This window comes from Polyodon spathula, chromosome 10 (genome assembly GCF_017654505.1).
Source record: "Polyodon spathula isolate WHYD16114869_AA chromosome 10, ASM1765450v1, whole genome shotgun sequence".
NCBI lineage: Eukaryota > Metazoa > Chordata > Actinopteri > Acipenseriformes > Polyodontidae > Polyodon > Polyodon spathula.
The window spans coordinates 6297545-6321016 of NC_054543.1; the positions used below are offsets into that span (position 1 = coordinate 6297545).

Consider the following 23472-nt stretch of genomic DNA (forward strand, 5'->3'; position numbering starts at 1 on the left):
ATTTACTTAGTTCTTCCTGGTAACCGAATATTGTGTTAGTGCAAATATAATAATATCTTAGTAGTAATTGGATTTTTTGTTTAACTCTATTTCTACAACTGATAAAAAAATAAACATCACCACCACCAAAAGCCATGTCTCTTTCATGAAACATTAAATCCTTTATTTTAATAAAATCACAATAAATATTTTTTTTTTGAAAAAATTTACCACTGACTCTATCATAACAAAAATATAAAACAACATCTGATATGCCTTCACACACACACAGAAAAAACACATCACAGAATAAGAAAAGATTATTCAGATAATGCTGAAGCACTACTTTCCAATCTAAAAAAAGCTTTTTTTTTTGGCCAGAGCCTCTAACATCCGTGTACTTGTGTTGTTCAAGTTGGGTTATTGGATTTAAGACATATGGGGAATAGCATACTTATCTTAGAGGCAGTTCTATTGAAGACATGTAGAAGCGAGGTGGGGTTAATGGACCTGGCTATTGTAAAAGCAGAATTAGGATACCATTGTCATACAAACCATTAGCAAGCAATCTTGTTTTTTGTTGTTTACAAAAAAAAAGATGCTTTAGGCACAAATTCACTTAAGGTTTATCTCATCATACAGGTGCATATTCTCAAAGGGTAAGGGTATTCACGCGCGTGAAGAAGGGTTTACACAGGGTCAGAGCTGCTATTCCTATTCTGGAACGAGTGAGTAAAGCGTGCACACATCTGGAGCACAGCTACGTGCTTCAGGGCACACAGGATTGAAAAAAGACGTTGCTGAAGATATTCGCATTCTGAAATGGCAAAAGACAAGGAGACACCACACATAAACTACTTGGCTTGAGAGCAGGAGTAAGGGGAGTGTAGGAGCTACAGCCTAGCGGCCATAAGGAGTAAACACAGTTGAAGACAACCACAATTATGATGAAAACACAAACACTATGTGAAACAGTTGTTAGTAATTATAATCATAGATTGTTAACTTCTGTGTTGTCTGTTGATTTATTTTCTGTTTTAAATGTTTAAATTACTGAATGTTATGTCTGATGCCGTACGTTTAGATTTGCCTTACATTTTAAGTCCAAACAAATAATGAAATTGCACATCGTAACTTTTAAAGTATTTTTAAAATGCTTTCAGTATACATATTAAATGCTGAATAAAGGTAAAAAAGCATGCACCAATCGACAGCTACACTAACATCTGTTTCCTCCAATAGAAGCACCAAAAGTTTTTTTGCCCTTGTTTGATTGGGTAGATGACTGCATCCAATCCCTCACTCTCCCCAGAAACAAAAAACAAAAAAAAAAAACTTGAGGAGGACTGGGTGAGGACTGACTTGAGGAAGGGTGAGGATTGACTTGAGGAGGGGTGAGGATTGACTTGAGGAGGGGTGACAACTGAAGATGTCCTAAAATGGACACCGTAAATATGACTACTTAACTGTGAAACATATTGTTGTTTTTTTTTAACTAGAGAGTTTAATTTATCTCCACATAATGGTGTAAAAGTACTATAATACAAAACTACAAGATTTCTTAGCCGGAAGAAGCCACTTGTTCTGTATTTAAATGTTGCCATTGTGTGAAATCAGCAGGATATCTTGTGAGTGTTATGTTAACCCTTCTTTGAGTGATGGCATTCGCTTTGCGTACCTGCTATTGCTATTGTTGGTGTGCTGTTCTGTGTAAAATTAACTATATTCAATTTAGGATATTACAAAATAGTGCTGGGTTTGTGTTTTCTGGGTTTTTTTCTAGCATTGTGTATTTAACCTACTTTCAGTTATTCAGCATATATTCAGCAAAGTATTTTTTTTTTACCTTTAAAACAAATGTTATAGCTCAAATTATAGTTGACATGTTAAATAATGTTAGTTGTGTGAGAAAAGCTAATCAAACACAAACTCTGGGCACCTTTACTTTGTTCAAGCCATATTTGCATTCCGGAGTCCGTGACGCTATTCCCACCCACAGCCAGCTGCGCGGCAAAGATTTCTGTATGAGAATGCACGGATTGTGGGGGTGCATATCTCGCATGTAGCAAGAAGCGCATAGATCCAGTCTACAGGAGGTTTACATGCTTTTTTGAGAATACACCCCATAGTGAATTGTTAACATCTATTCCCTCCAACAACAGGTGGCAGATGCAAAGCAAAAACCCTTATTGTTTTATTGGGACACAATACAGTTCAGTGTAAAAGGCCAGCTCAGTCTTTTTGTTGAAGCAAATCTATGCCGGTATTTATTCCTTCTGCAGTGGGTGATATTATCAGTAGCTTTCTTTGAAAAGACCTAGCACCCTGGGCTCCAGTCATTTCACTAGTAAAATCAAGCTGGCCCCTGTAAAATCACAAGGAACTCCTGCAGTCGGCATTTTCTTGGGTCTGGTATGGATATCATGGGTTAAGACTTATAGCTGGAATTTTACTTATATTCCTGTACTGTCCCTTTAAGTACACATTTTTGCGATCATTTTTGGTAACGTTATTCAGCATATTTTTTCACAATACAGTAAAACAACACACTGTGTTTGATTTGTTATGTCAGGAGAGAAGACTGTAAACCACATATTTTGTAAGCCTCCCAATAAGGCATTGATTTCAAATTAAATTTGAATTACACGCATACGTTTAAAGAAACATCATTATCAAATCTTACATTCCTGTAACAATAAAAACATATTAACAAATGTTATTTATTTTCTGGTTCCTGGGTAGTAAGTGTTATTTCCTAATTGCTTATGCCTCAAAAGTATAGAACATGACTATTATTCCCCACAAACTTTGCTTTTGTGACCAGGACAGTAATATTTTGAAATGTACCTATTTTCCAGAACATTCCAGATAGATTCAGCACTGAATAAACTTGGAGTAACTTCTAGAACTTTCCAGTAATATAAATAGTAGTATAAATACAGGGGCCTTAAGCCCACCAGTTCAGTTTAGTTCCAGCTGCCTAAGTGGATACATATCTGCATTTTTCTGAGATGGCATCAAGAGGCTGCAATGGTAGCATTCCTGATGGGTCTCCAAGGCGGTTTTATCAAGTTTCCCTGCTATCTTTGCCTTTTGGACAGCAGGGACACCAAGGCGCACTACCACAGGCGGGACTGGCGACAGCGAACCGAGTTCTCTGTGGGGAGGAACAACGTCAAGTGGGAGCCACTGGTGGACCCCCAGAAGGTGCTGATGCCACCACTGCACATCAAATTGGGCTTTATGAAACTATTTGTCAGAGCTCTAGATAAGGAGTCGGCAGCCTTCAAGTACCTTCAAGACTTCTTCCCTAAGCTGTCTGAGGCAAAGGTCAAAGCCGATGTCTTCGTCGGACCACAGATAAAGAAGATCCTGGAGTGCAATGAATTCCCCAAGAAGCTCACTAGTAAGGAGAAAGCGGCTTGGAACAGCTTTGTCTCAGTGGTTCGGGGCTTCCTGGGCAATCACAAGGCCGAAAACTATGTGGAGCTGGTTGAGACTCTGGTGAAGAACTACAGCACAATGGGCTGTAGTATGTCCCTCAAAGTCCATATCCTTGATGCTCATCTTGATAAATTCAAGGAGAACATGGGAGCGTACTCGGAGGAGCAAGGCGAGCGCTTCCACCAGGATATACTGGACTTTGAACGCCGCTACCAAGGACAGTATAACGAGAACATGAAGGGAGACTACATTTGGGGGCTGATTCGTGAAAGTGATTTACAGTATAATCGTAAATCTCAAAAAACTACTCACTTCTAAATCTTTTGTAGTCATTTTTGTATTCCTTTAGTATAAATACATGTTAATTTGGATTCATATGTTGTTTTTTTCTGACTTTATGTGAACGAAAAGACACAAATTCGCCCGTTTTCTCATTGGAAATAGGTAAATTTCAAAATATCACTGTCCTGGTCACAAAAGCAAAATTTGTGGGGAATAATAGCCATTTTCTATACTTTTGAGGCATAAGCAATTAGGAAATAACACTTACTACCCAGGAACAAAAATTGTGTTACATAGTGTAATTTATGTTTAAGACACCACAGAAGTCTATGTTACCACCTTTTTTACAATACATTTCAATTGTAATTCAATGTGACTAGTATATAACACCAAAAAAAAAAAAAAAAAAAGAAAGAAAATCAGGAACCTGATCACTGTTCTGAAATACCACCACAAATCAAATTAGAAAACATTTAACAGTCATATTATTTTACATTATAAAGAAGGAAGCATAGGCCTATCCTAGGTATTTTATAGTTAAAAAGCAACTGTATTTAGGGCCTCCACTGTTTCAACCCATGTCTTTTGTAGTCTGTTTTTGCTCAGAAAGAGAAAGATCATATCATAAGGCAAAGCTCCTTCTACAGCCTTCACCCAACAGTTTTAGCTTTCAGATGGGAAATGTGTTTTAGGTAAGTGTACAGTAAACTCATGCATTATGGAGAGGTTTTTTTTTTTTTTTTATTGCGAACCGAAGACCATAAACAATTTAATTGCCTTCTCTTTTCACTCACTGAACTTAAGCAGTGTCACCAAGGTAATGAACCAAAGATGTGAGGGCCCAACCTAGCCTATGTCCACACACACACACACACACACACACACACATACACACACACACACACACACACACACACACACACATATATATATATATATATATATATATATATATATATATATATATATATATATATATATATATGTGTGTGTGTGTGTGTGTGTGTGTGTGTGTATGTATATATATATGTATCTGTATATACACTACTGTAGTTAGGCAGGTGTGAAAAAATGCTGTAAAGTAAGAATGCTTACAAAAATAGACATGTTAATAGATTATATTTATCAATTAACAAAATGCAAAGTGAGTGAACAGAAGAAAAATCTACATCAAATCAATATTTGGTGTGACCACCCTTTGCCTTCAAAACAGCATCAGTTCTTCTAGGTACACTTGCACACAGTTTTTGAAGGAACTCGGCAGGTAGGTTGGCCCAAACATCTTGGAGAACTAACCACAGTTCTTCTGTGTATTTAGGCAGCCTCAGTTGTTTCTCTCTCTTCATGTAATCCCAGACAGACTCAATGATGTTGAGATCAGGGCTCTGTGGGGGCCATACCATCACTTCCAGGACTCCCTGTTCTTCTTTATGCTGAAGATAGTTCTTAATGACTTTCGCTGTATGTTTGGGGTCGTTGTTATGCTGCAGAATAAATTTGGGGCCAGTCAGATGCCTCCCTGATGGTATTGCATGATGGATAAGTATCTGTCTGTACTTCTCAGCATTGAGGAGACCATTAATTCTGACCAAATCCCCAACTCCATTTGCAGAAATGCAGCCCCAAACTTGTAAAGAACCTCCACCATGCTTCACTGTTGCCTGCAGACACTCATTCGTGTACCGCTCTCCAGCCCTTCGGCGAACAAACTGCCTTCTGCTACAGCCAAATATTTCAAATTTTGACTCATCAGTCCAGAGCACCTGCTGCTAATTTTCTGCACCCCAGTTCCTGTGTTTTCGTGCATAGTTGAGTCGCTTGGCCTTGTTTCTACGTCGGAGGTATGGCTTTTTGACCGCAAGTCTTCCATGAAGGCCACTTCTGCCAGACTTCTCCAGGCAGTTGATGGGTGTACCAGGGTCCCACTGTTTTCTTCCAATTCTGAGCTGATGGCATTGCTGGACATCTTCCGATTGTGAAGGGAAGTAAGCATGATGTGTCTTTCATCTGCTGCAGTAAGTTTCCTTGGTCGACCACTGCGTCTACGGTCCTCAACGTTGTAAAGTCATAAAGTCAGAAAAAAAACAACATGAATCCAAATTAACATGTATTTTTACTAAAGTAATACAAAAATGACTACAAAAGATTTAGAAGTGAGTAGTTTTTCGAGATTTACGATTATACTGTATTTACAGTATAATCGTAAATCTCGAAAAACTACTCACTTCTAAATCTTTAGTAGTCATTGTTGTATTACTTTAGTATAAATACATGTTAATTTGGATTCATATGTTGTTTTTTTCTGACTTTATGTGAACAAAAAGACACACATTTGCCCGTTTTCCCATTGGAAATAGTGATATTTTGAAATATCACTGTCCTGGTCACAAAAGCAAAGTTTGTGGGGAATAATAGCCATTTTATATACTTTTGAGGCATAAGCAATTAGGAAATAACACTTACTACCCAGGAACAAAAATTTTGTTACATAGTGTGATCATTAGCACCTGTTTGGTATAATTGTTTAATCATACACCTGACTATATGCCTACAAAATCCCTGACTTTGTGCAAGTGTACCTAAAAGAATTGATGCTGTGTTGAAGTCAAAAGGTGGTCACACCAAATATGGATTTGATTTAGATTTTTTTCCTGTTCACTCACTTTGCATTTAGTTAATTGATAAATATAATCTATTAACATGTCTATTTTTGAAAGCATTCTTACTTTACAGCATTTTTTCACACCTGCCTAAAACTTTTGCACAGTGTGTGTGTGTGTGTGTATATGTATATATATATATATATATATATATATATATATATATATATATATATATCCTGCTATAAATTATTATTCTACTGTCAAAAGAACAGATTGGAAGAGAGCAAAATGTACTCATCTGTCACTTAACTGAAAATAGTTTTTGTCTCTTTCTTGTCCAGGGGAGCTGTGTGTTTTTTTCAATAGCCAAAAGAAGTTAAAGCCTCAGCATTGCACGTTGCAAGTGAGAGTAGAGCACGTTTTGATGCATATTCCTGTTTTACCTGGCAGCATGCCACTGCTGATGTACCTACTGTATGATGGCAGCAGTACTGCCAACTCAAATGCACTTCTATAATTTCACTAGAATGTCCTCTCTGAAATCTCAAAAGACAGGCCAATGTGTGCCTGAAGGTGACAGTGTCTGATTTAACCCTTGAAATCAAAACAGGACTGACTGGCAGGCTAACAAGGCAACAGCAACATCAACAATGTAATTTTATGATGCTATATTTGCACATTACAACATGGCACCCTTTTATGCAAACAAACTCCTTTTAATTGTATAGGTACGTTCATATCATATATATATATATATATATATATATATATATATATATATATATATATATATATATATATATATATATATATATATATATATGTTTAAATGAATAGGGATGTATGGCCCACACCAGCAGCCTCGTGCTGATGCAATCCAACTAGTTAATCTTTCACTATTCAGCTTCAAGAAGCCTGCACAGTAGAAAAGCTTTAATGGAAGACCACTTGGGAGATGGTATTAACTTTTATCAGATAAAAATTGCACTGGTGTGGAAAAAAAAAGAAGAAAAAAAAGAAATGAAACTTTGTTAAAATGAGAATCGCTGTTGTAAATTCAGCACTGTCTGCTCTTCCCTTTTCTAACTGCATCACGGTGTAGGCGTCCTGTCCAGCTGTGTGTGCATAAGAGGAACACAATACAATACTAGGCAATCAAAATCAGAACCTTCTGATACTGAGGGCTTCCCATTGGAATACCAATGCAGGGTAACCACGACACTCGCTTGTGCAAAAAAAAAAAAAAAAAAAAAAGCTTTCCTTAAATCTATTTAGAAATAAACATTGTTACACTATTAGCTGATTTTTGGAACTATAGTGTTTGATTTTTATAGTAGTGTTTTTTATTTATTTATTTTTTAAAGGGGGGCAAACGAGGTTCAACAGCAGATTCATTTTTTTAGATTTTTTTTCTTTTTTAAAAAAAAATAAAATCATTACATTACATTTTATTTATACAGAAAGAGAACAGTAGAACTTGAGCTACCCAGATATGCAGTTGCTTATATCTTTCAATACTCCTTCAATCAAGATGGAATTTTCATAGAGTACTGTAATAATGTCAAATCATCTGACTACTATAATTTGATTGCAATCTGCTTCCCTGACCTAATGAGGTCAGTACACGCATTCCGAGTTTAATTCAATCCTAACTGCTTAGGAAAGGTAATACTAGAGTGAATTAATCCTGTCAGTGTGGTGAGTGCCGAGGCTTGCTTTCAGCCCAGGCATGTCTTATGAGGAAGGCACTCGAAGTACAGGCTTAGTCATTCTAAAGTTACAGACAAACCAAGACAAAGCCTGTCAATTAAACTCAGCTTAATCAAACAACCACTGTTGCTATGGAGCTCTCTTCTTCCTTTCTTTTTTTTTTCTTGGCTGCACTGCACTGGCAGGCATGCCCATTAATTTGTTTCACAAAGCGGTCTCCAAATTTGACATGATTTCGCAGTTTGTTATTAAAGCATTACCTACCACTGGGGAAGGTGGTCAATAAAAGACCATCAGCCAGCCAACCAAATGAAGAATGTAGTTGTTTGGTTCCAATTTTATTATTCCATTACCAGGAGTTAAATAAGGACTAGTGTGAACATGAATAAATGAACAGAAAAGAAACAGGGTATGAGACATAAATAGTATAAGGTATTCAAATTAGCGCCAAAGCAACTCCCAAAAGAAAGAAAAAAATATGCAAAACTTGCAAACAAGGAATATTTTGACTTCATCTAACATATATTAATTTATATCAGCCTTTTGACTACCTTGTTGAGGAGATATGTGCGTGTCAGTTGGATCTGATATCACATAAAACTATGACCTCCATTAATCTGTAGAGTAATTCAAATATACTGTAAGTAGGACTGGGATTCAACTTCAGTAGAGACCGTGATTCCAAGAAAGAGCTATATGAACTGCCTATTGCACTAAACTCATTGGGGTAAATATTGGAGATCTCAAGTTGTAGAGAATCAAGCATGGGACCAACAAACTCTTTTTAGCCCTGCAACTGAACTTGACCTTTAAACTTTGGCTTCTTATGGTGAGTCACAAGGATTTTGAAGACTGAAACATCTGATCTCCCAAAATAATGGCACCTTCCATGCTTTATTCAAGCAACTGAACAACAATTGAAATGACTAAGGGAAATCAGTGGTGTTCAAAATAACTGGTCACCCGTTTCCAATCAGTTTGTGTTTTCCATATTTACATAATGGGAATTATGAACTGGGATCTTTTTGGTATTCATGAACCATACATACTTGACAGCTTCTTCAAGCCTTCGTTGAGGGGTTTTCATTCCGTGGCTTGGATGGTGGTGCTTCTTCCGTTCTCACCCCTTATTCTAGAGGAATTTAGTGAGCTCCTTTTCAGGATTCTGTTAATAATATCAGTGCATGTCTTCCTGTACTGATTCCGGAGAAGAGAGTACACAAAGGGATCTGAAGCTGCTTTGCTGTAAGCCAAGCACTTGGAAACAACTCCCCAGTGAGGGCTGACAGGCATTGCTGAAGACAGCTCCACAAGCCTGTCAAAAAATAAAGAAATACACACAATATATAAGAAACATCTGACAACATTTACCCTTGGACAATGACTAAAAGGGCATCACAACAAACACAACATCTTTTAAAATCTCCTTCTAATAGGAAACCTTGGCAAGGTGCTTTCTTTCACAGACCTGTGTTACTATTCATCCTAAAAGAGGACTCACTTATCAAGGGTTTACGTCAGGGATTTTGAGTTTGGAATACTTATCCTTGCCGTTCCTTTTTCTTTGTTCAGCTAGCAGGGTAATCCCTGAAAATATGTGTTTTACTGTGACTGGAAACTTATAAGCAGTGCCTTTTTAACATTTTGATTCTCTAATTTACAGATTTAATAAATTTTTTCAATTTCCTTCTATTTCGCTTTTTTTACTGTGTGGTCGTGCCCTGCAATGCAGCTTCCTGATAAGTTCTGAGGTGTATTTCTCTTGTGAAATTCATCATACATCAAGTTTCTGTCAATGAAAAAAACAAACACAGGTATTCAGCCTGATGACCCAGACCATGCTGTTTCAACCAATAGGTTAAAATCTAGAATGCAGCCTAAATACTGCATTACTTTGAGTTACCGCCTTCCTTGAATAAGCAGCACCCTTGACCGCACTCAGCACCTCACTCAGATATCAGATTTGTAATAGATGTCACCTTTGAATATATGCAGATCTCAATAATGAAGCATGTACATTAGCTCCTTTTCAATTTCGGGATGAGGAGGGTGACACCTGCCACAAGATAGCCTTATCTTTCTACCCTGTGAAGATGTCGGCTCTTGTAGTTGAGGTACTTGCTTTCTCTAATGCAGCGCTCATCAACTCCAAGTTCTTGAGCAGTAGGTCGATTGCCTTTTTGATCTGCAAGCTCAACAGCTTTCAGTTTAAAAGCTAAGTTGTAGGACTTTGTCACCATCTTGATCAAGCTGTATCTACCGAAATAAACTTCATTGTACGCCTCCCTCAAATACTGTTAAAACCTTGATAAAAAAATGTCACCTTTCGATAACCGCGATGCTTCTAATTACCGCCGCCCTTGAATAAGCGCTGTCCTTGAATAAGCACTGCAGCTGTTTTTAGCAATTTAAAATAAACACTGCAGTGTTAATTTAAAGTAGTACTGTGCATATGCATCTATTCTACTCTCCTATTCTGTGCTCTTTAGTGCAGTGCTTGTTGTGGAAGTTTTTTCAGTGGCATCTCAAATTGATATTGTTGTGCTGATAATCTAGGCCATGCTGCTGCCTGGGGCAATACCACCTTGGAGTCTGATCTTGTCAATATTGTGCTTGGTTAGGTCACATATGGGAAAACCAAGTGGAAAGGATGGCTTAGTGGGAAGCACTCTTCCCTCAGGGGCAGAGCTCTGCTAATGCCCATGCAGGGTCTGGGGGTATCTCTGTTTGTATGAAATATTAAGCCGAGATCCTAATAGCTACTTCATTATTAATGCAATATAATGCCACTATTAAAGCAGATGCTAGGTATATAAATCCATTAAATGTAGTCTTACATTTTGTGTTCTCCTTCATTGTCTAGTGCAATATTTCAAGTTCTATGAAGAAAGAAACAATGCGAGAAACTTATATTTCAATCAAGATAATTCTGAAACATGCAGTGGCAAACTAATCTGGAAAATAATAACTATTCCCAAAAGGTAAGACCCCTATCTCAGCAGTTGTTGGTTCTGAGAAATGCAAAAGACTACATGTTAAAAAGTTTTTCTAAAATAAGAACTGCTGTTTTGTGGTAGACATTTTCATGGAAATTTTTTGTTTTTCTTTGGATTTCTCATTTAGCATTTTAATAACATGGTTTATGTTTGTCAAGCCACTGTGTTTCGTGCACTCTTCATGAACTCAAGCACAAATCTGAATTTGTAACTCCAGCTCCAAATTATCAAACAAATCTGTGCAAAAGAGAGTTGATGTCAGTGTAATAAAGTTGTGCCAATCCAATTCAATATCGTCAAACAGAGCCTTTATTTAAAATGGTTTATATGTAAGTTCTCTCTTTCAAGCAACCCCGAGGATAGGAATAGCAGACACAAGCATACATGTGATAGATCTTCCTGTGTGACAATGACATTCAGTTCAGTTTCATAAGGATTCCGTATGGAAATGAGGTGCTCTAAATTCAGATGCAGGAGCTAACCTGCAGTCACATTTAAAAACAGCATCTCATTTCTCCAGATGGAGCTGTGGCTGAACAGTAGACAACATCACCATAATCTCAAATTCTCAGGACTCTTTCTTTATGGGAAATATCTGCCCAGAGATGCATTCATGCATATTCAAATCCCATTAAGTTTGCATAATACATCTCTTTTTCAGCCAGTGGTGTTTCCAGATGTAAGGGAAACACCATCATATCCTCCTATGAAAGAACACAGCTAAAAAATAAACCCAGCTACTGTGAGCCTGTGTTTGTTGAACTTGTCCATTTCATTTTACACTAGAGAGCTCTAGAGATTGCATGTGTGGATCCAATTTACTTAGTTTAAATGGGCAACCCTTGGGGAATTTGTATTTCTTTTATTTTTGTTTTTGAAGATGTCTATTACACTCAACTCAGGGCTAGCAGTGAGAGGTATTGGCTTGACTGAAGTCACTCAAATCTGCCTAGCCAGCTCTAAATGTCTCTCTGTTGCTAAAGTCCTCAAGTCTGCAGGATCAAAGGGTAAGTGCTGTTAGAGATGCATGTGTCTGTGGAACTCAGTACTCCAGCACTGTTAAGTCAAACCACCACTGACACTGCAGGTTAAGTTATTTGAAAAGGGTATTGAATGGAAGTGCCAAAGGCAATCCTATCATTTCCCTGTGCTCTGTATGTTGCAGCAAACATTGCAGTTTATAACAATGATTTGACATACTTTACCCAGTTCATTATATAGTATGTATCTGTTACCACAAGTTCATTCTATGTCACATATACATTGTCCATACATTGCAGGCATGTGGTTTTGTTAACATAATTGCTACCACTATGTGAAAGAGAGCAAATAGCCAACTATTACATTATGTGTGCATTACCATGTTCAACATATATTGAATTTGTTAGAACTACAAGGTAAAATAATAGGAAACTAAGACAAGCACATATGAAAGCATTAGGAATGTTTGTCTTGACTTTGTTTCTTCTTGTTATACTCTAGAGTGTATGATTTTTGTTGTTGTTTGTTGGTATACGACACTGAAACCTTTTGATCTTTTTATCATGACAATGCACTCCTGCCCAGTAGCACTAATTATGTCGGTTGCATTTTCTGCTGTAACAAAGTGCTATGCACTTCAAAGAGAGAGTTTATTTTTGCACTTAGCTGCTGGCACTGTCCCCATATCTATCATGTGTATTTTTGTATAATGTAGTTTACGTTTTCAAAAAGCAGGGTACAGAAATGCCATGTCTAGTCTATTTAACTGCCTAAACATTACATACTGTAGATTTTAATGGGCTTGGATTGTATTTGAAGAACTTAGCAGGGTTTCTGTAATCTGAAGCAATGCTATTCTGCACTGAAATGAGAGATATGCCAGCTTTTTATTGTTCTGCTTAACACGACTTTTAAACTGCTCAGGAATGAGGGAACGGTGCAAAAAGTACCTGTATATGTCTAATTGTGTATTGTGTAACCCTTTTTATGTTGGCATTAGGAACTCACGCAAATATTGCAGCTGTGTTTAACTTGTCTTTAAGCAGACAACTCCATATTGTTACAAAACTACAACCAAACCCCCTAGGTTTGAATAGGGGACAATAACTTACCCAGTGTGTGGTTAAGAATTAGGTGGCCCCTATTATGAGAGGTCATATTTCCCTTTATACTGTGTAGGTAGCTTTCAGTTAAATGTATTTTGATTACATCAGTCCAGAATGTCATGAAAGACCTTTTAATTCAACCATAGCTGGTAGATTCAAATGATTTGAACATTTTTGCAAAATTTAAAAAATGGAACACTGAATAGAGACTATAGTCAAATGTTATTCTCTTTGAATGATGTGTGATGTGTGATACTGCTGCAGACAATCATATCTACAGGGTTAAAAGAAAGATCTCTGTCTACAACAGACAATCTTCTCTCCTTTTAAATTAAGAGAATCATTTTCTCTTTCTATCAACCTTTACTTCATAAAAGTTGGAAGTCTTCCCTGTGAAGCATATCTGGAGTGATCATCGTTAGGGAATCCTAGAAGTGAGACATGCCATTTATGATTGACCACTGTGTGAGAATGTACTTACTGCTTTTGAAATATCACTGCAAGCAGCTTTTCAAATGATAAACTGACACTATATTGAAAAAAGAATCCTACCTTTGAAATACTGAAAGCCAAAATAATAAGCATTGTCCAGGTGATATTTCTGTGTTATCTGTTTCTGTTTGAGGGACAAGCATTTATAATTCTTGCTGGAAGTTCCATCTTAGAAATCATACATCTCTCTCTCTCTCTCTCTCTCTCTCTCTCTCTCTCTCTCTCTCTCTCTCTCTCTCTCTCTCTCTCTCTCTCTCTCTCTCTCTCTCTCTCTCTATATGTAATGTGTGTGTGTGTGTGTGTGTGTGTGTGTGTGTGTGTGTGTGTGTGTGTGTGTATTTATGCACATTTAATTGTACCAGCTCCACTTTGTACTCCTGTTCTTGATAGTAATGATGCATTCACTGACTGGTGAAAGTAATACATTATAAATGAGTTATTATTCACAAGAAATGTAAATATTATTCAGTGACGGGTTTCTATATATAATTGCATCCCTTTTTGTAATTCAGAAGGATTACAAGCGGGTTGGAATAAAAAACAATATTAGCACATTACTGTGCAGCAAGCCTGAAACCTCTTTGTGACTCACCTTGTTATTACATATGGTGCAAAACAAAGAACAAACGTGCCGATAAAGGTGCTAATTTTCTTTGTAGCTCGTTGTCTCCGTCTCTTCTGCTCCTCAAGGCAACGCTGTCGAACACTGCAATGGTAAAGGGTGATGCTGTTAATAATACTTGGCCCTGAGATTTCCAAAAAAGCACTGCTTAAAAAAAAAACTAAAACATTTTACATAAACGATAATGCAATTTTTAGTAGAAGTACACTAATGGGGAAACATTTACTATTCCACTGTGCTTTCTCTATTTACACTCTAACTAAACAATACAAGGTTTTGTATGTGGTTCAATATAAAACCAAAGGATTCCATTCAGGGATATAGTGGAATGCTTCATAATTAGAATTCCATACCTGGAATCTTTCATTCTAGAACTAAATATTGGTACTAAATATGATTATGCATTTAATTGTATGTTCAAAAAGTATTCTCTCCAAATATGAAGTATAGCATATTATGGTTACGCTAATGCTTATAATTAATCCATTCGCTAAGAATAATTTTCTGTTCCGTATAAAAGAATTGTTCTTTAAAGGTTAATCTAGAGGGACTGTTTTTGTTGAAATTTGCCTGGGCTGGGGTAATGGTCCATGGTCTTATCAGATCAGTAGACAACTGTGTGCTCCAGTGAGGATGATTTCCAGTGGCTAAAATTGGAATCTGGCTTAATCAGATCCTCTTTAAAGTATTATCATCATAATTCTGGATAGTGGAAGTGCCACTACTCTAAACCGGGGAATGCAGGAATGACCACTATTTAAACCATGTAAAACATGCATGTAAAATCTGGTATAGATTTTTTGAAAATATCATATATTATTTGCAAAGATCACTGTGTGCTTTGTATTTAATAATAAAAAATAATAATATTTAAAAATGACCAAAACACCAAAAGTAAAAGCAACAATGTGTTTTTTTTTTTTTAAATCATTTCCGTTTAACAAACAAATACATCCACATCCCAGCCCCCCCCCCATGACCATAAGAGAAATGAAAAAATATAAGGGACAAATCTTTAATGTTGCTTTCGGCAGCTGATGTCTGAGGCCAGTCTTTATTTGTCTGATATGTGTGTGTGTGTGTGTGTGTGTGTGACTGTAATCCACATATTTACAACAGAATGGACCAGCTGGAACCCCCCCCCCCCCCTCTTCACTGTTAGCAGTGGAAGGTGTTAATGATAGGCAGGTTGATCCAAAGAAAAAACATACTTGTACATCAATATGATATGTCAGCACTGAAGCTCTTTTTAAATTATATAAACTACTGAAGAGAGCTATACTGGTATAATCCTGAAAAGTTTATATTTGAAATGAAATGTTTTGAACAAAGTATTTATTGTAAGAATGTGTGGGTCATCTTTACAAACACTTGTTCTGAGGCGGCATCATTGGTTTTTTAAAAGAGAAGTGGCAATGTAGAAAAATAGCCAGAAACAATTGAAGGTGCATGCAAGAAATAACACGTGTTAAACACATAGGTACTGTATCTTTTGAAATAATAATAATAATAATAATAATAATAATAATAATAATAATAATAATAATAATAATAATAATAATATCGTTATTTTGGTTTGATAATTGCCTCAGGCTTTACACACAAGGTCGATTCCTCCGCTTGCCATTTGACTAGCAGACATGTACTTGCCTGCACACATACAGATGTGCTATAGTTTTTGCACCTGGAAATGATCAAGATTGTACAAATTGTGCAAACTAAAAAAAAAAAAAAAAAAAAAAAAAAAGAAATAGCCAGATACACATAAAATTCCAATCTGCGTGTGGAATAAGATCAATATTAATCAAAATTTAGAGCTGCTTAAAAATCAAGGTCAGTACCCCTTACAAAACAAAATAGCATCACCGACAGTTACTCAGCTTGGTTCCACAAACTAATAAAGAGCATACTTACATATCATAAATAGTAACTGGCTATTTTAAAAAATAAATGCAAAGTTTCCCCTATAGACTAGTACCCCCTATACTGATTAATCCGATATGTGAATTGGAAAATTGAATTTCTAAAATGAACCGTGACTTGCAACAAATATTAGTACCAAGCCCGAGTGTAATGCCTACAGGAAGTACTGAAAGCTGACGTTTTCAATTGTCTTGAAATGATACTGGTTAACAAATAACAGTCCAGGCAAATACTCGAATGGGGCCGATGAGTTCCCTTATCAAGTATATACAGATGTGTCGACTTTTCGAGTGGGCTATGGGCCAGTGTAAATTCGTGAACTCTAATTAACTGGTAAGCTATTATTTAAAAAGAGTAAATTATTAAAATTATAAACCCAGTCATATAACATACAGCGCAGTACAGGCATATATAGTGGCATCATTTATTGTCCCCGAATGAGCTAACCGTTTGACCAATGTTCTTGATATTGTACTTGGGGCTGGGTTGGTACAGCCATTCTCAAACAATTGCAGCATTACAAATAAAAATAAAAACCACAAAAAGTTCAACTTTTGCAGAAAAAAAAAAAAAAAACGAAGGCGATGCATCTTACCTTGGGTGAATGTCCACTAGCAGAACCAAAGTCTGCATAGTAATAATGTCTATTCTCTTACAGTGAAAGCGCGCCACTTTGAGCACTTTCAGATAAGTAAAACACAAGACTATCAAGGAAAGGAGAAAGGTAAGGGCATGAAAAACCACTGTAAAAACCACAAACTGGGTCCTGTTGTGGTGCGCTCTCCCGTTGCACAGAGTACAGGAGGCGTAAAGTTGATGGTATCCCACCCACGAAAGGCAAACCGATACGGCGGAGAAGGACACCGAATGCACCCACGTGTAACCGAGCATTATGAAAGCATCTTTGTGGCGCATTTTTGAATGGTAACTCAAAGGGAAAACAACCGCTATCCACCTGTCGATGCTCAGAGCTGCCATGCTCAGCATGGAATTAGTGGTGAGAAAGGTCTCTAAAAACCCCACAATTTGGCAGAATCCTCCCCCTCCTGGATGCTCCTTGTTGATAATTCCGACCAAAGTCAACGGCATGTTCAACGCAGTCATTATCAAGTTGCAAAAGGTCAGGTTTAGGATAAACAAACCGGGAACTTGCTTCCGAATCTCCGCGCTGTACAAAAAACAAATCAGCACCACCACGTTGGACAGCAACGACACAATGATGACCACTACTACCAGGAAAGATACAATTACCTCCGCTGCGTCCATGGTGTAACCCCACTCAGATATCAACATTTTCGGCAATTGTATCCAGCCACCAGCAGCACCGGGATAACATGATGTTAGGTGTAGGGTAAATCCACGATCGTGCCAAGACAGCCCTGGTTATTTCTCGAGGAGACTTGCAGTTGCTTCTTTCCACGTCACTGCCTTCAGCTTTGTGCACAAAGCACCAGGGGTGCCCACCAAGCTGCGAGGGTCTAAAATAATCAATAGACTGAACCAAATTCTCGAGAGACCCGCGATTATTAATCAAAAGCTCCCCACCGATGCAAGAAGGTGCATTTATGAAGTTTCTTCAATTCTCTCCACTCTGCCTTGATGAATGCTGTTTTTTTTTTTTTTTTTTTTTTTTTTTTTTTTAGGGTGCTTTTGTGCACTTAGGGTTCTACATAGCAGGCTGTCAAAAACTCAGGTCCTTTACTACTAAATCAGCACTTGAGTAATGCTTTTTATCATTAGGCGGGCTGATAGTAAAACTCAAATAAATACAAAGCTGTAGATCGCCTCCCCCTCAATCAGCGAGTTGCTTTGCATTCCCGGGGCATTCTAGGGTGCCTTTAATATTTCAAACTGCTAATATTTGACCGTACTTGAACGAGTTTGCAGGACCGAATTCTCTGCAAAACACAGTTCCAATGCTGTATAAAATATAAACGCATTATAGAGGAGTTATATTCCTTACATGCGATTGAAGCAAACATAAATGTCTTCCAAGCCCCTCTTTTACCATCAGCTGAGACGAGCCACTCTTTTTGTCTGGCTGCGTGATATTAGCCTACTAAATAATACTATATGTTGCATCATATCTGTAGCTTGCATTTAACAGTGAATTATGTCCATGCATTAGCTAATGCATAACACTATCCTTCTGTACACAGTGAACTATGTGCATAGGAGACATCCTGTGTGTAAAGGCACAGGAGCATAACTGTCTTGGGCAGATCTTGCTGCAGTTCAGTCAAAGTTGAATACAAACGATGGGTTCTGTCATGGTTCTGAGTATATGTGGACATGTTTTGTTTTATTATTATTTAGTCATTTTGTGTTAAGACAAGGTGAAGAAAACACTGTTTTATTTTAACTTTTTTAAAATGCCCTTTTAATTGACCTTTCAATAACTGAGATAGAAAATGAGTTAAACTTTCTACCCTTACTGTAATTAATTTTTAACTGATTTACTCACACCGTGTTAGGTGGAACGCCCAGAAAAAAAAAGCTAACTACACCAGTTAAAATAATTAGTGACCTGATCTACAGTAACCACGGGACAACACACTAAAATCACTCATTGCGTGAATATTAAAAAAATAGATCCTACCTGAAACATGTGTTTAAATGTATTGAGCAGCAAAAAACGTATATACTGTACCAGATAACAATTGGTTATACTTTTAGAATTCTGAATGCTTGAATGAGATCGCCGCGTAGTCTTCTTTGTTCAAGACTGAATAGACTCAATTCTTTTAGCCTGTCTGCATATGACATGCCTTTTAAACCCAGAATAATTCTGGTCACTCTTTCTAGAGCAGCAATATCCTTTTTGTAGGAAGGTGACCAGAACTGAATTAATGCATTGTACAGTTTTACCATTACTTCCCTTGATTTAAATTCAACACTTTTGACAATATACCTCAGCATCTGGTTGGCCTTTTTTTATAGCTGTATTGTCTACATGAAGAGTAGACAATACAGCTGAGTTTGAGTCAACATAAACTCCTTGGTCTTTTTCATAGATTCCTTCTTCAATTTCACTATCTCCCATATGATCTTTATAATGCACATTTTTTATTGCCTGCATGCAGTAGCTTACACTTTTCTTTATTAAATGTAATTTGACATGTGTCTGCCCAGTTCTGAAACTTGGCACATTGGCCACTCTGTCCATTTCAGCTGCATGGGAAGTTGTTGTAGACCTCTATGTTGTAGACCACTGTTCAACACAATCCAACACAAGCTGGTCCTGATTTGAACTCCATTTTTCATGTTTCCATTTCCTGCAGCATTATTGATCATCTTCATTCAATTCCAATAAAAAAAAGTGTGGTAGTGTAATGTACTTCTAAATAATAAAAGTGTCTTATTAAATGTTTATTATTGATTGAATGACTATCATTTTGTGCTTTTTATTAAATTCAATGAGTAGTTGAATTCATTATTATGTTCTAGCAATAATGTAAATGTGGTGCTGTACTTCCTGATTATCAGAAATACTGTACAGTACCTTTTCCCACCACAGAGGGTACAGTGCAGTAATGAGCGGGATTCTCATTAGAACACTGTATAGGCTAATTGGACTGTGCCATCGTGAGATGCTGAGAGGTGTCTGGTACCAGCCTAGTCAGTGATGACCTGACTGCAACATAAACTTTGAACTGCTTCCTCAGTGTATGCTCTTAGCTTCAGCTTGCTGTTCTTTTTAAAGTAGGCTTTTCAATTATTGATGCGCAGGTTATCACTGCCTATTAGCTTGCTTCAGCAAGTTCGTGCAGTAGCAGCAACTCTTGAGACACACAGTTAATGCTTCTGGCAATCTTTCTTGCTGTGAAGATTTGCACAAGGATGGCTATATTAGTCTGCATGACCTATAAAGCACATGAGTTGATCCAAGACCACGTGAGGTTCTGACATGGAGGTGTTTAAGTAGGAGTTTACGTGGATGGAAGGAGCTGTTGTTGCTGATCCTTTATTTATCTGCATATTTCTTTGCTTAATTTAAAATACACATTTTATACATTAAAAAAAAAAAAAAGTTGGTACCTAATTACGTCTTGTGTCTCTGGCCACATGGTCTGATTGCAACAAGACCATTGCCGTGAAATTTAAATAAGTTATCTCAAAAATAGTTAGGTGTAAGTAAACATCAGCAGCTCTGTAGTTGTAAGTATGTTTAGCTTCATTTTGAAATATATACATATCATGAATTAAAGCACAAATAGCAAGCAAAAAAACAAAATGGCTTCAACACAAGAAAAAGGGGATCAGTTGCCAGTGTTAATAAAATCTTGATTAAAATCACTCCTTTAATACTTAATAGCAAACTCTTTCAGGGAAAATAATCCTTACACTGGCTAGACTACTTCTAAATGTAGTTTGTACTGCTTCTGCTTCACTTACAATCAAGAGCATACTTGTGCTCAGTGATTACCTGATAGTTTCTAAAGAAATATAGGTACTTAAGATATTGGAAGATCAAATACATTTTCTAGCCTCATGTTTGAAGTGCGTGTGGCTGTACAAAGTATAGTAGCTCTAGTTTTTCATTATTTTTGGTGCTGGAATAAGGGTTATTGAGCTCTGCACTTAGTACTTATGTCTATGAGCTTGAGCCTACAGAATAATTTGAGAACCTGCGCAACAATACACTTGTGAACCAGAAGATAATACTTAACATTGATTGAACACAATACAAATGAGAGAAAATAATAATCAGAAATCAGAGAATTTCCATCATGTTGAAGCTAGTGTGGTCCTTTGCTTGTTATTCATGCCTTGATTCAGTTCTTTTTTAAATAAGTTAAATAAGTTTGATGTTTTTCTGTGATTTTAATAAAGAGCATTGAACTGCATGCACCAACTCTACTTGACTTTCAGTCTTAAAAATAAATAACAATAAAAACACATTTCAAACAGATCCACGGATGAGCTTTAAGCAGCTTGGCTGCTTCACTTTATTTAAACTTTGACACTTCACCACAGATTTCAAAATGAGCAAAACAGTAAACAATAGTGTAATAGGGGCTGATTTGCACAATACCCCGATAATGTCTTTCATAAAAGCCGAGGTAACCGTGAATACGGTGCTTCCTCCGAAACTGTCAAAGTATTAGGTTAAGTGATCAGTACATCAAACACCCGTAGTGTTGTGAATAAATAAATATATAAAATGGTGTCACTTCATTTCACATTGATATTGTGAAAACCAAAATAAATAAATACAAATATTTATATGCAATTTCCTTTCGTTCTGCTCTTATAAACAGACTAATGATATATTTATGTAGATATCTGGTATTTATCTAGGTGTAATTAGATTTTCAAATCCTTGACTTCACACACACTGTTTCCCTTGAGACCCCTGTGATTTTTACTTAAATTTGCCCTTGACTGCTCCATGATTTTGGTAACATATTCATGGCCAAATATACATGACCATGACTCTTTTTCTACATTTAAATATAACTGACAACGATTTTATATACCAGGGCTAACCATTAATGACTAGAATATTAAAGTACCTTGAGGTACTTGTCAAGAAAGGTTATATCGAAAATGTAATGTATCAAAAGCACAAATACAAAAACATGCCCTACAACACCAAGGATTCCAGCATTAGAATTCTCTTTCCTATAAGCCAGCTCCCATTAAATATATAATTTAGTGTGCCAAATTATGCCCCAGTTTAGAATGTCCAGTTCTATTCCCTCACAACAAGAGCCCAGCAGAAAGAAAGGTCAGTGGACAATCTCCAGTCCCACGTTACGAGCCTGCCCTCCCTGTACAGTATGACTCACCCTCCACTCCTTGTAGTTGTGCTTTTACCAGACAAGCCACTCAGGGGACCTCAGGCAGTTTAACTGACACATATTTTCAAACAGCAGTTATAATGCAGCTCCACTTCAATTCCCATGCATTATAAATGTGGATGCAGTGATCTTCCGTTGCATGCCTGATGGTAGTCAGTATTGTTGGAACAGAAGCTGAAAATGTATAGGCTTCTAAATGTGGTGGGATAATTCAGAAGACAGTTGGCAGCACTTCAGTGCTTTTAAAAAAAAAATCAGATTGTTGTTGCTATATCCTGGAGGAGATCCATTAAGCAATGCTAACCATGGTACAAAATCCATTTCCCTACCTACCCTACCCTACCGTAGGGTTTTACTAGAATTGTATTCATTTATTTATTTAAAATGTTTCAATTAAACAGGAGGTTGATTTCGCAGCTCTTGCATCCGCCACAGTTGTTTCTTCCAGTTTTTGTTTTTACAAGGAAAAGGTTCAGGATTAGAACAGAGGTTTGTGGTCATGCATAGCCTTGGGTTTGGAAATATTGAAACAAAATTCTCAAGCATTCAATGTTATTTGTAGCTATGCTCCCTGTACCAGGAGGAGAACATAGGCTCTTATTAAAGGGCAGAAAGTCATTAAGATCATCTCAGTAACTGGACAGTTTCTCTTTAAAACACCATCAGTGCAGTATCTTTCAAATTCAATCTGTGCCAGTGATGCCCTTTCTTGCATGTCCATTTAAATGCAGCACTGTTCCTGAAGCAGATACTAGTGAATCATCCATAAGCTCGCACAGCCATCTAAATTACATCAGGGAGACTGCTCTGATATTCAGCAGACTGCATGTACAGTGTGTCCCCTGCCCTGCAGGATGGTGAGGTAGTCAAAGTCAGTTTCATGGTGAGCTCAGTACGGGGCTGCTTTTATCTGGGAAAGGACATTTCAACATGATTGTTCAATGCAAAGTATGTAAAATTATAATAACATTTTAAATGTTGAATTGCTCCAGAAAGCTTAGATAACCTTCCTTCCAAATAACTTTCATGTTGCTCTCCTTGTTTCATGTCATGTGCTGCTGCAAATTCTGGTTTTATAGTTTATGTTTAAACAATGTTTCAGAATTGTTTACTATAGATTATTATTTTGAACATTGAGCAGAATCAAGGGCTAGGTTAACTTGTGAAAGTGCAGTTCTTGAAGGGTGTAAAATGTTTTGTGTTCAGCAAAAACAATTGATTTGCCTAATGAGTTAACAACCTATAACAACTTGATGATGCAGCTGACCTCAGAAACCACAAGCAGGTTGCCATCAAAAGAAAAATGTCTCATATGTAAGTTACAGTATTATGTTATGTTATGTTTGCAGGGGATGATGATGTGACTGATCTCTAGTTCACTAAAACATTGGTGCAGATCAAGTCCATCAAAAAATGCTGCATTTTTACCATGATGGCGATGTTTATTTTAAAGTCAGCAATGCACCCTTCCACCATGCCAAATCTGTGCAAATGGCTGGAGGAGCATGTTTGGGATGAACTTGAAAAACT

The 23472-nt window shown here is 37.0% G+C and overlaps 1 protein-coding gene across 1 annotated transcript; it reads right to left on the reverse strand.

Moving 5' to 3' along the window:
• Positions 1-9002: 9002 nt before the first annotated feature.
• Positions 9003-17547, reverse strand: LOC121321460 (G-protein coupled receptor 26-like). The gene is made up of 3 exons (XM_041260421.1): positions 16734-17547; positions 14186-14299; positions 9003-9333 (listed from the first exon to the last, which is right to left on the reverse strand). Exons 1-3 carry the CDS (start codon positions 17429-17431, stop codon positions 9102-9104), a joined length of 1044 nt encoding a protein of 347 aa, XP_041116355.1. The 5' UTR covers positions 17432-17547; the 3' UTR covers positions 9003-9101.
• Positions 17548-23472: the final 5925 nt, after the last annotated feature.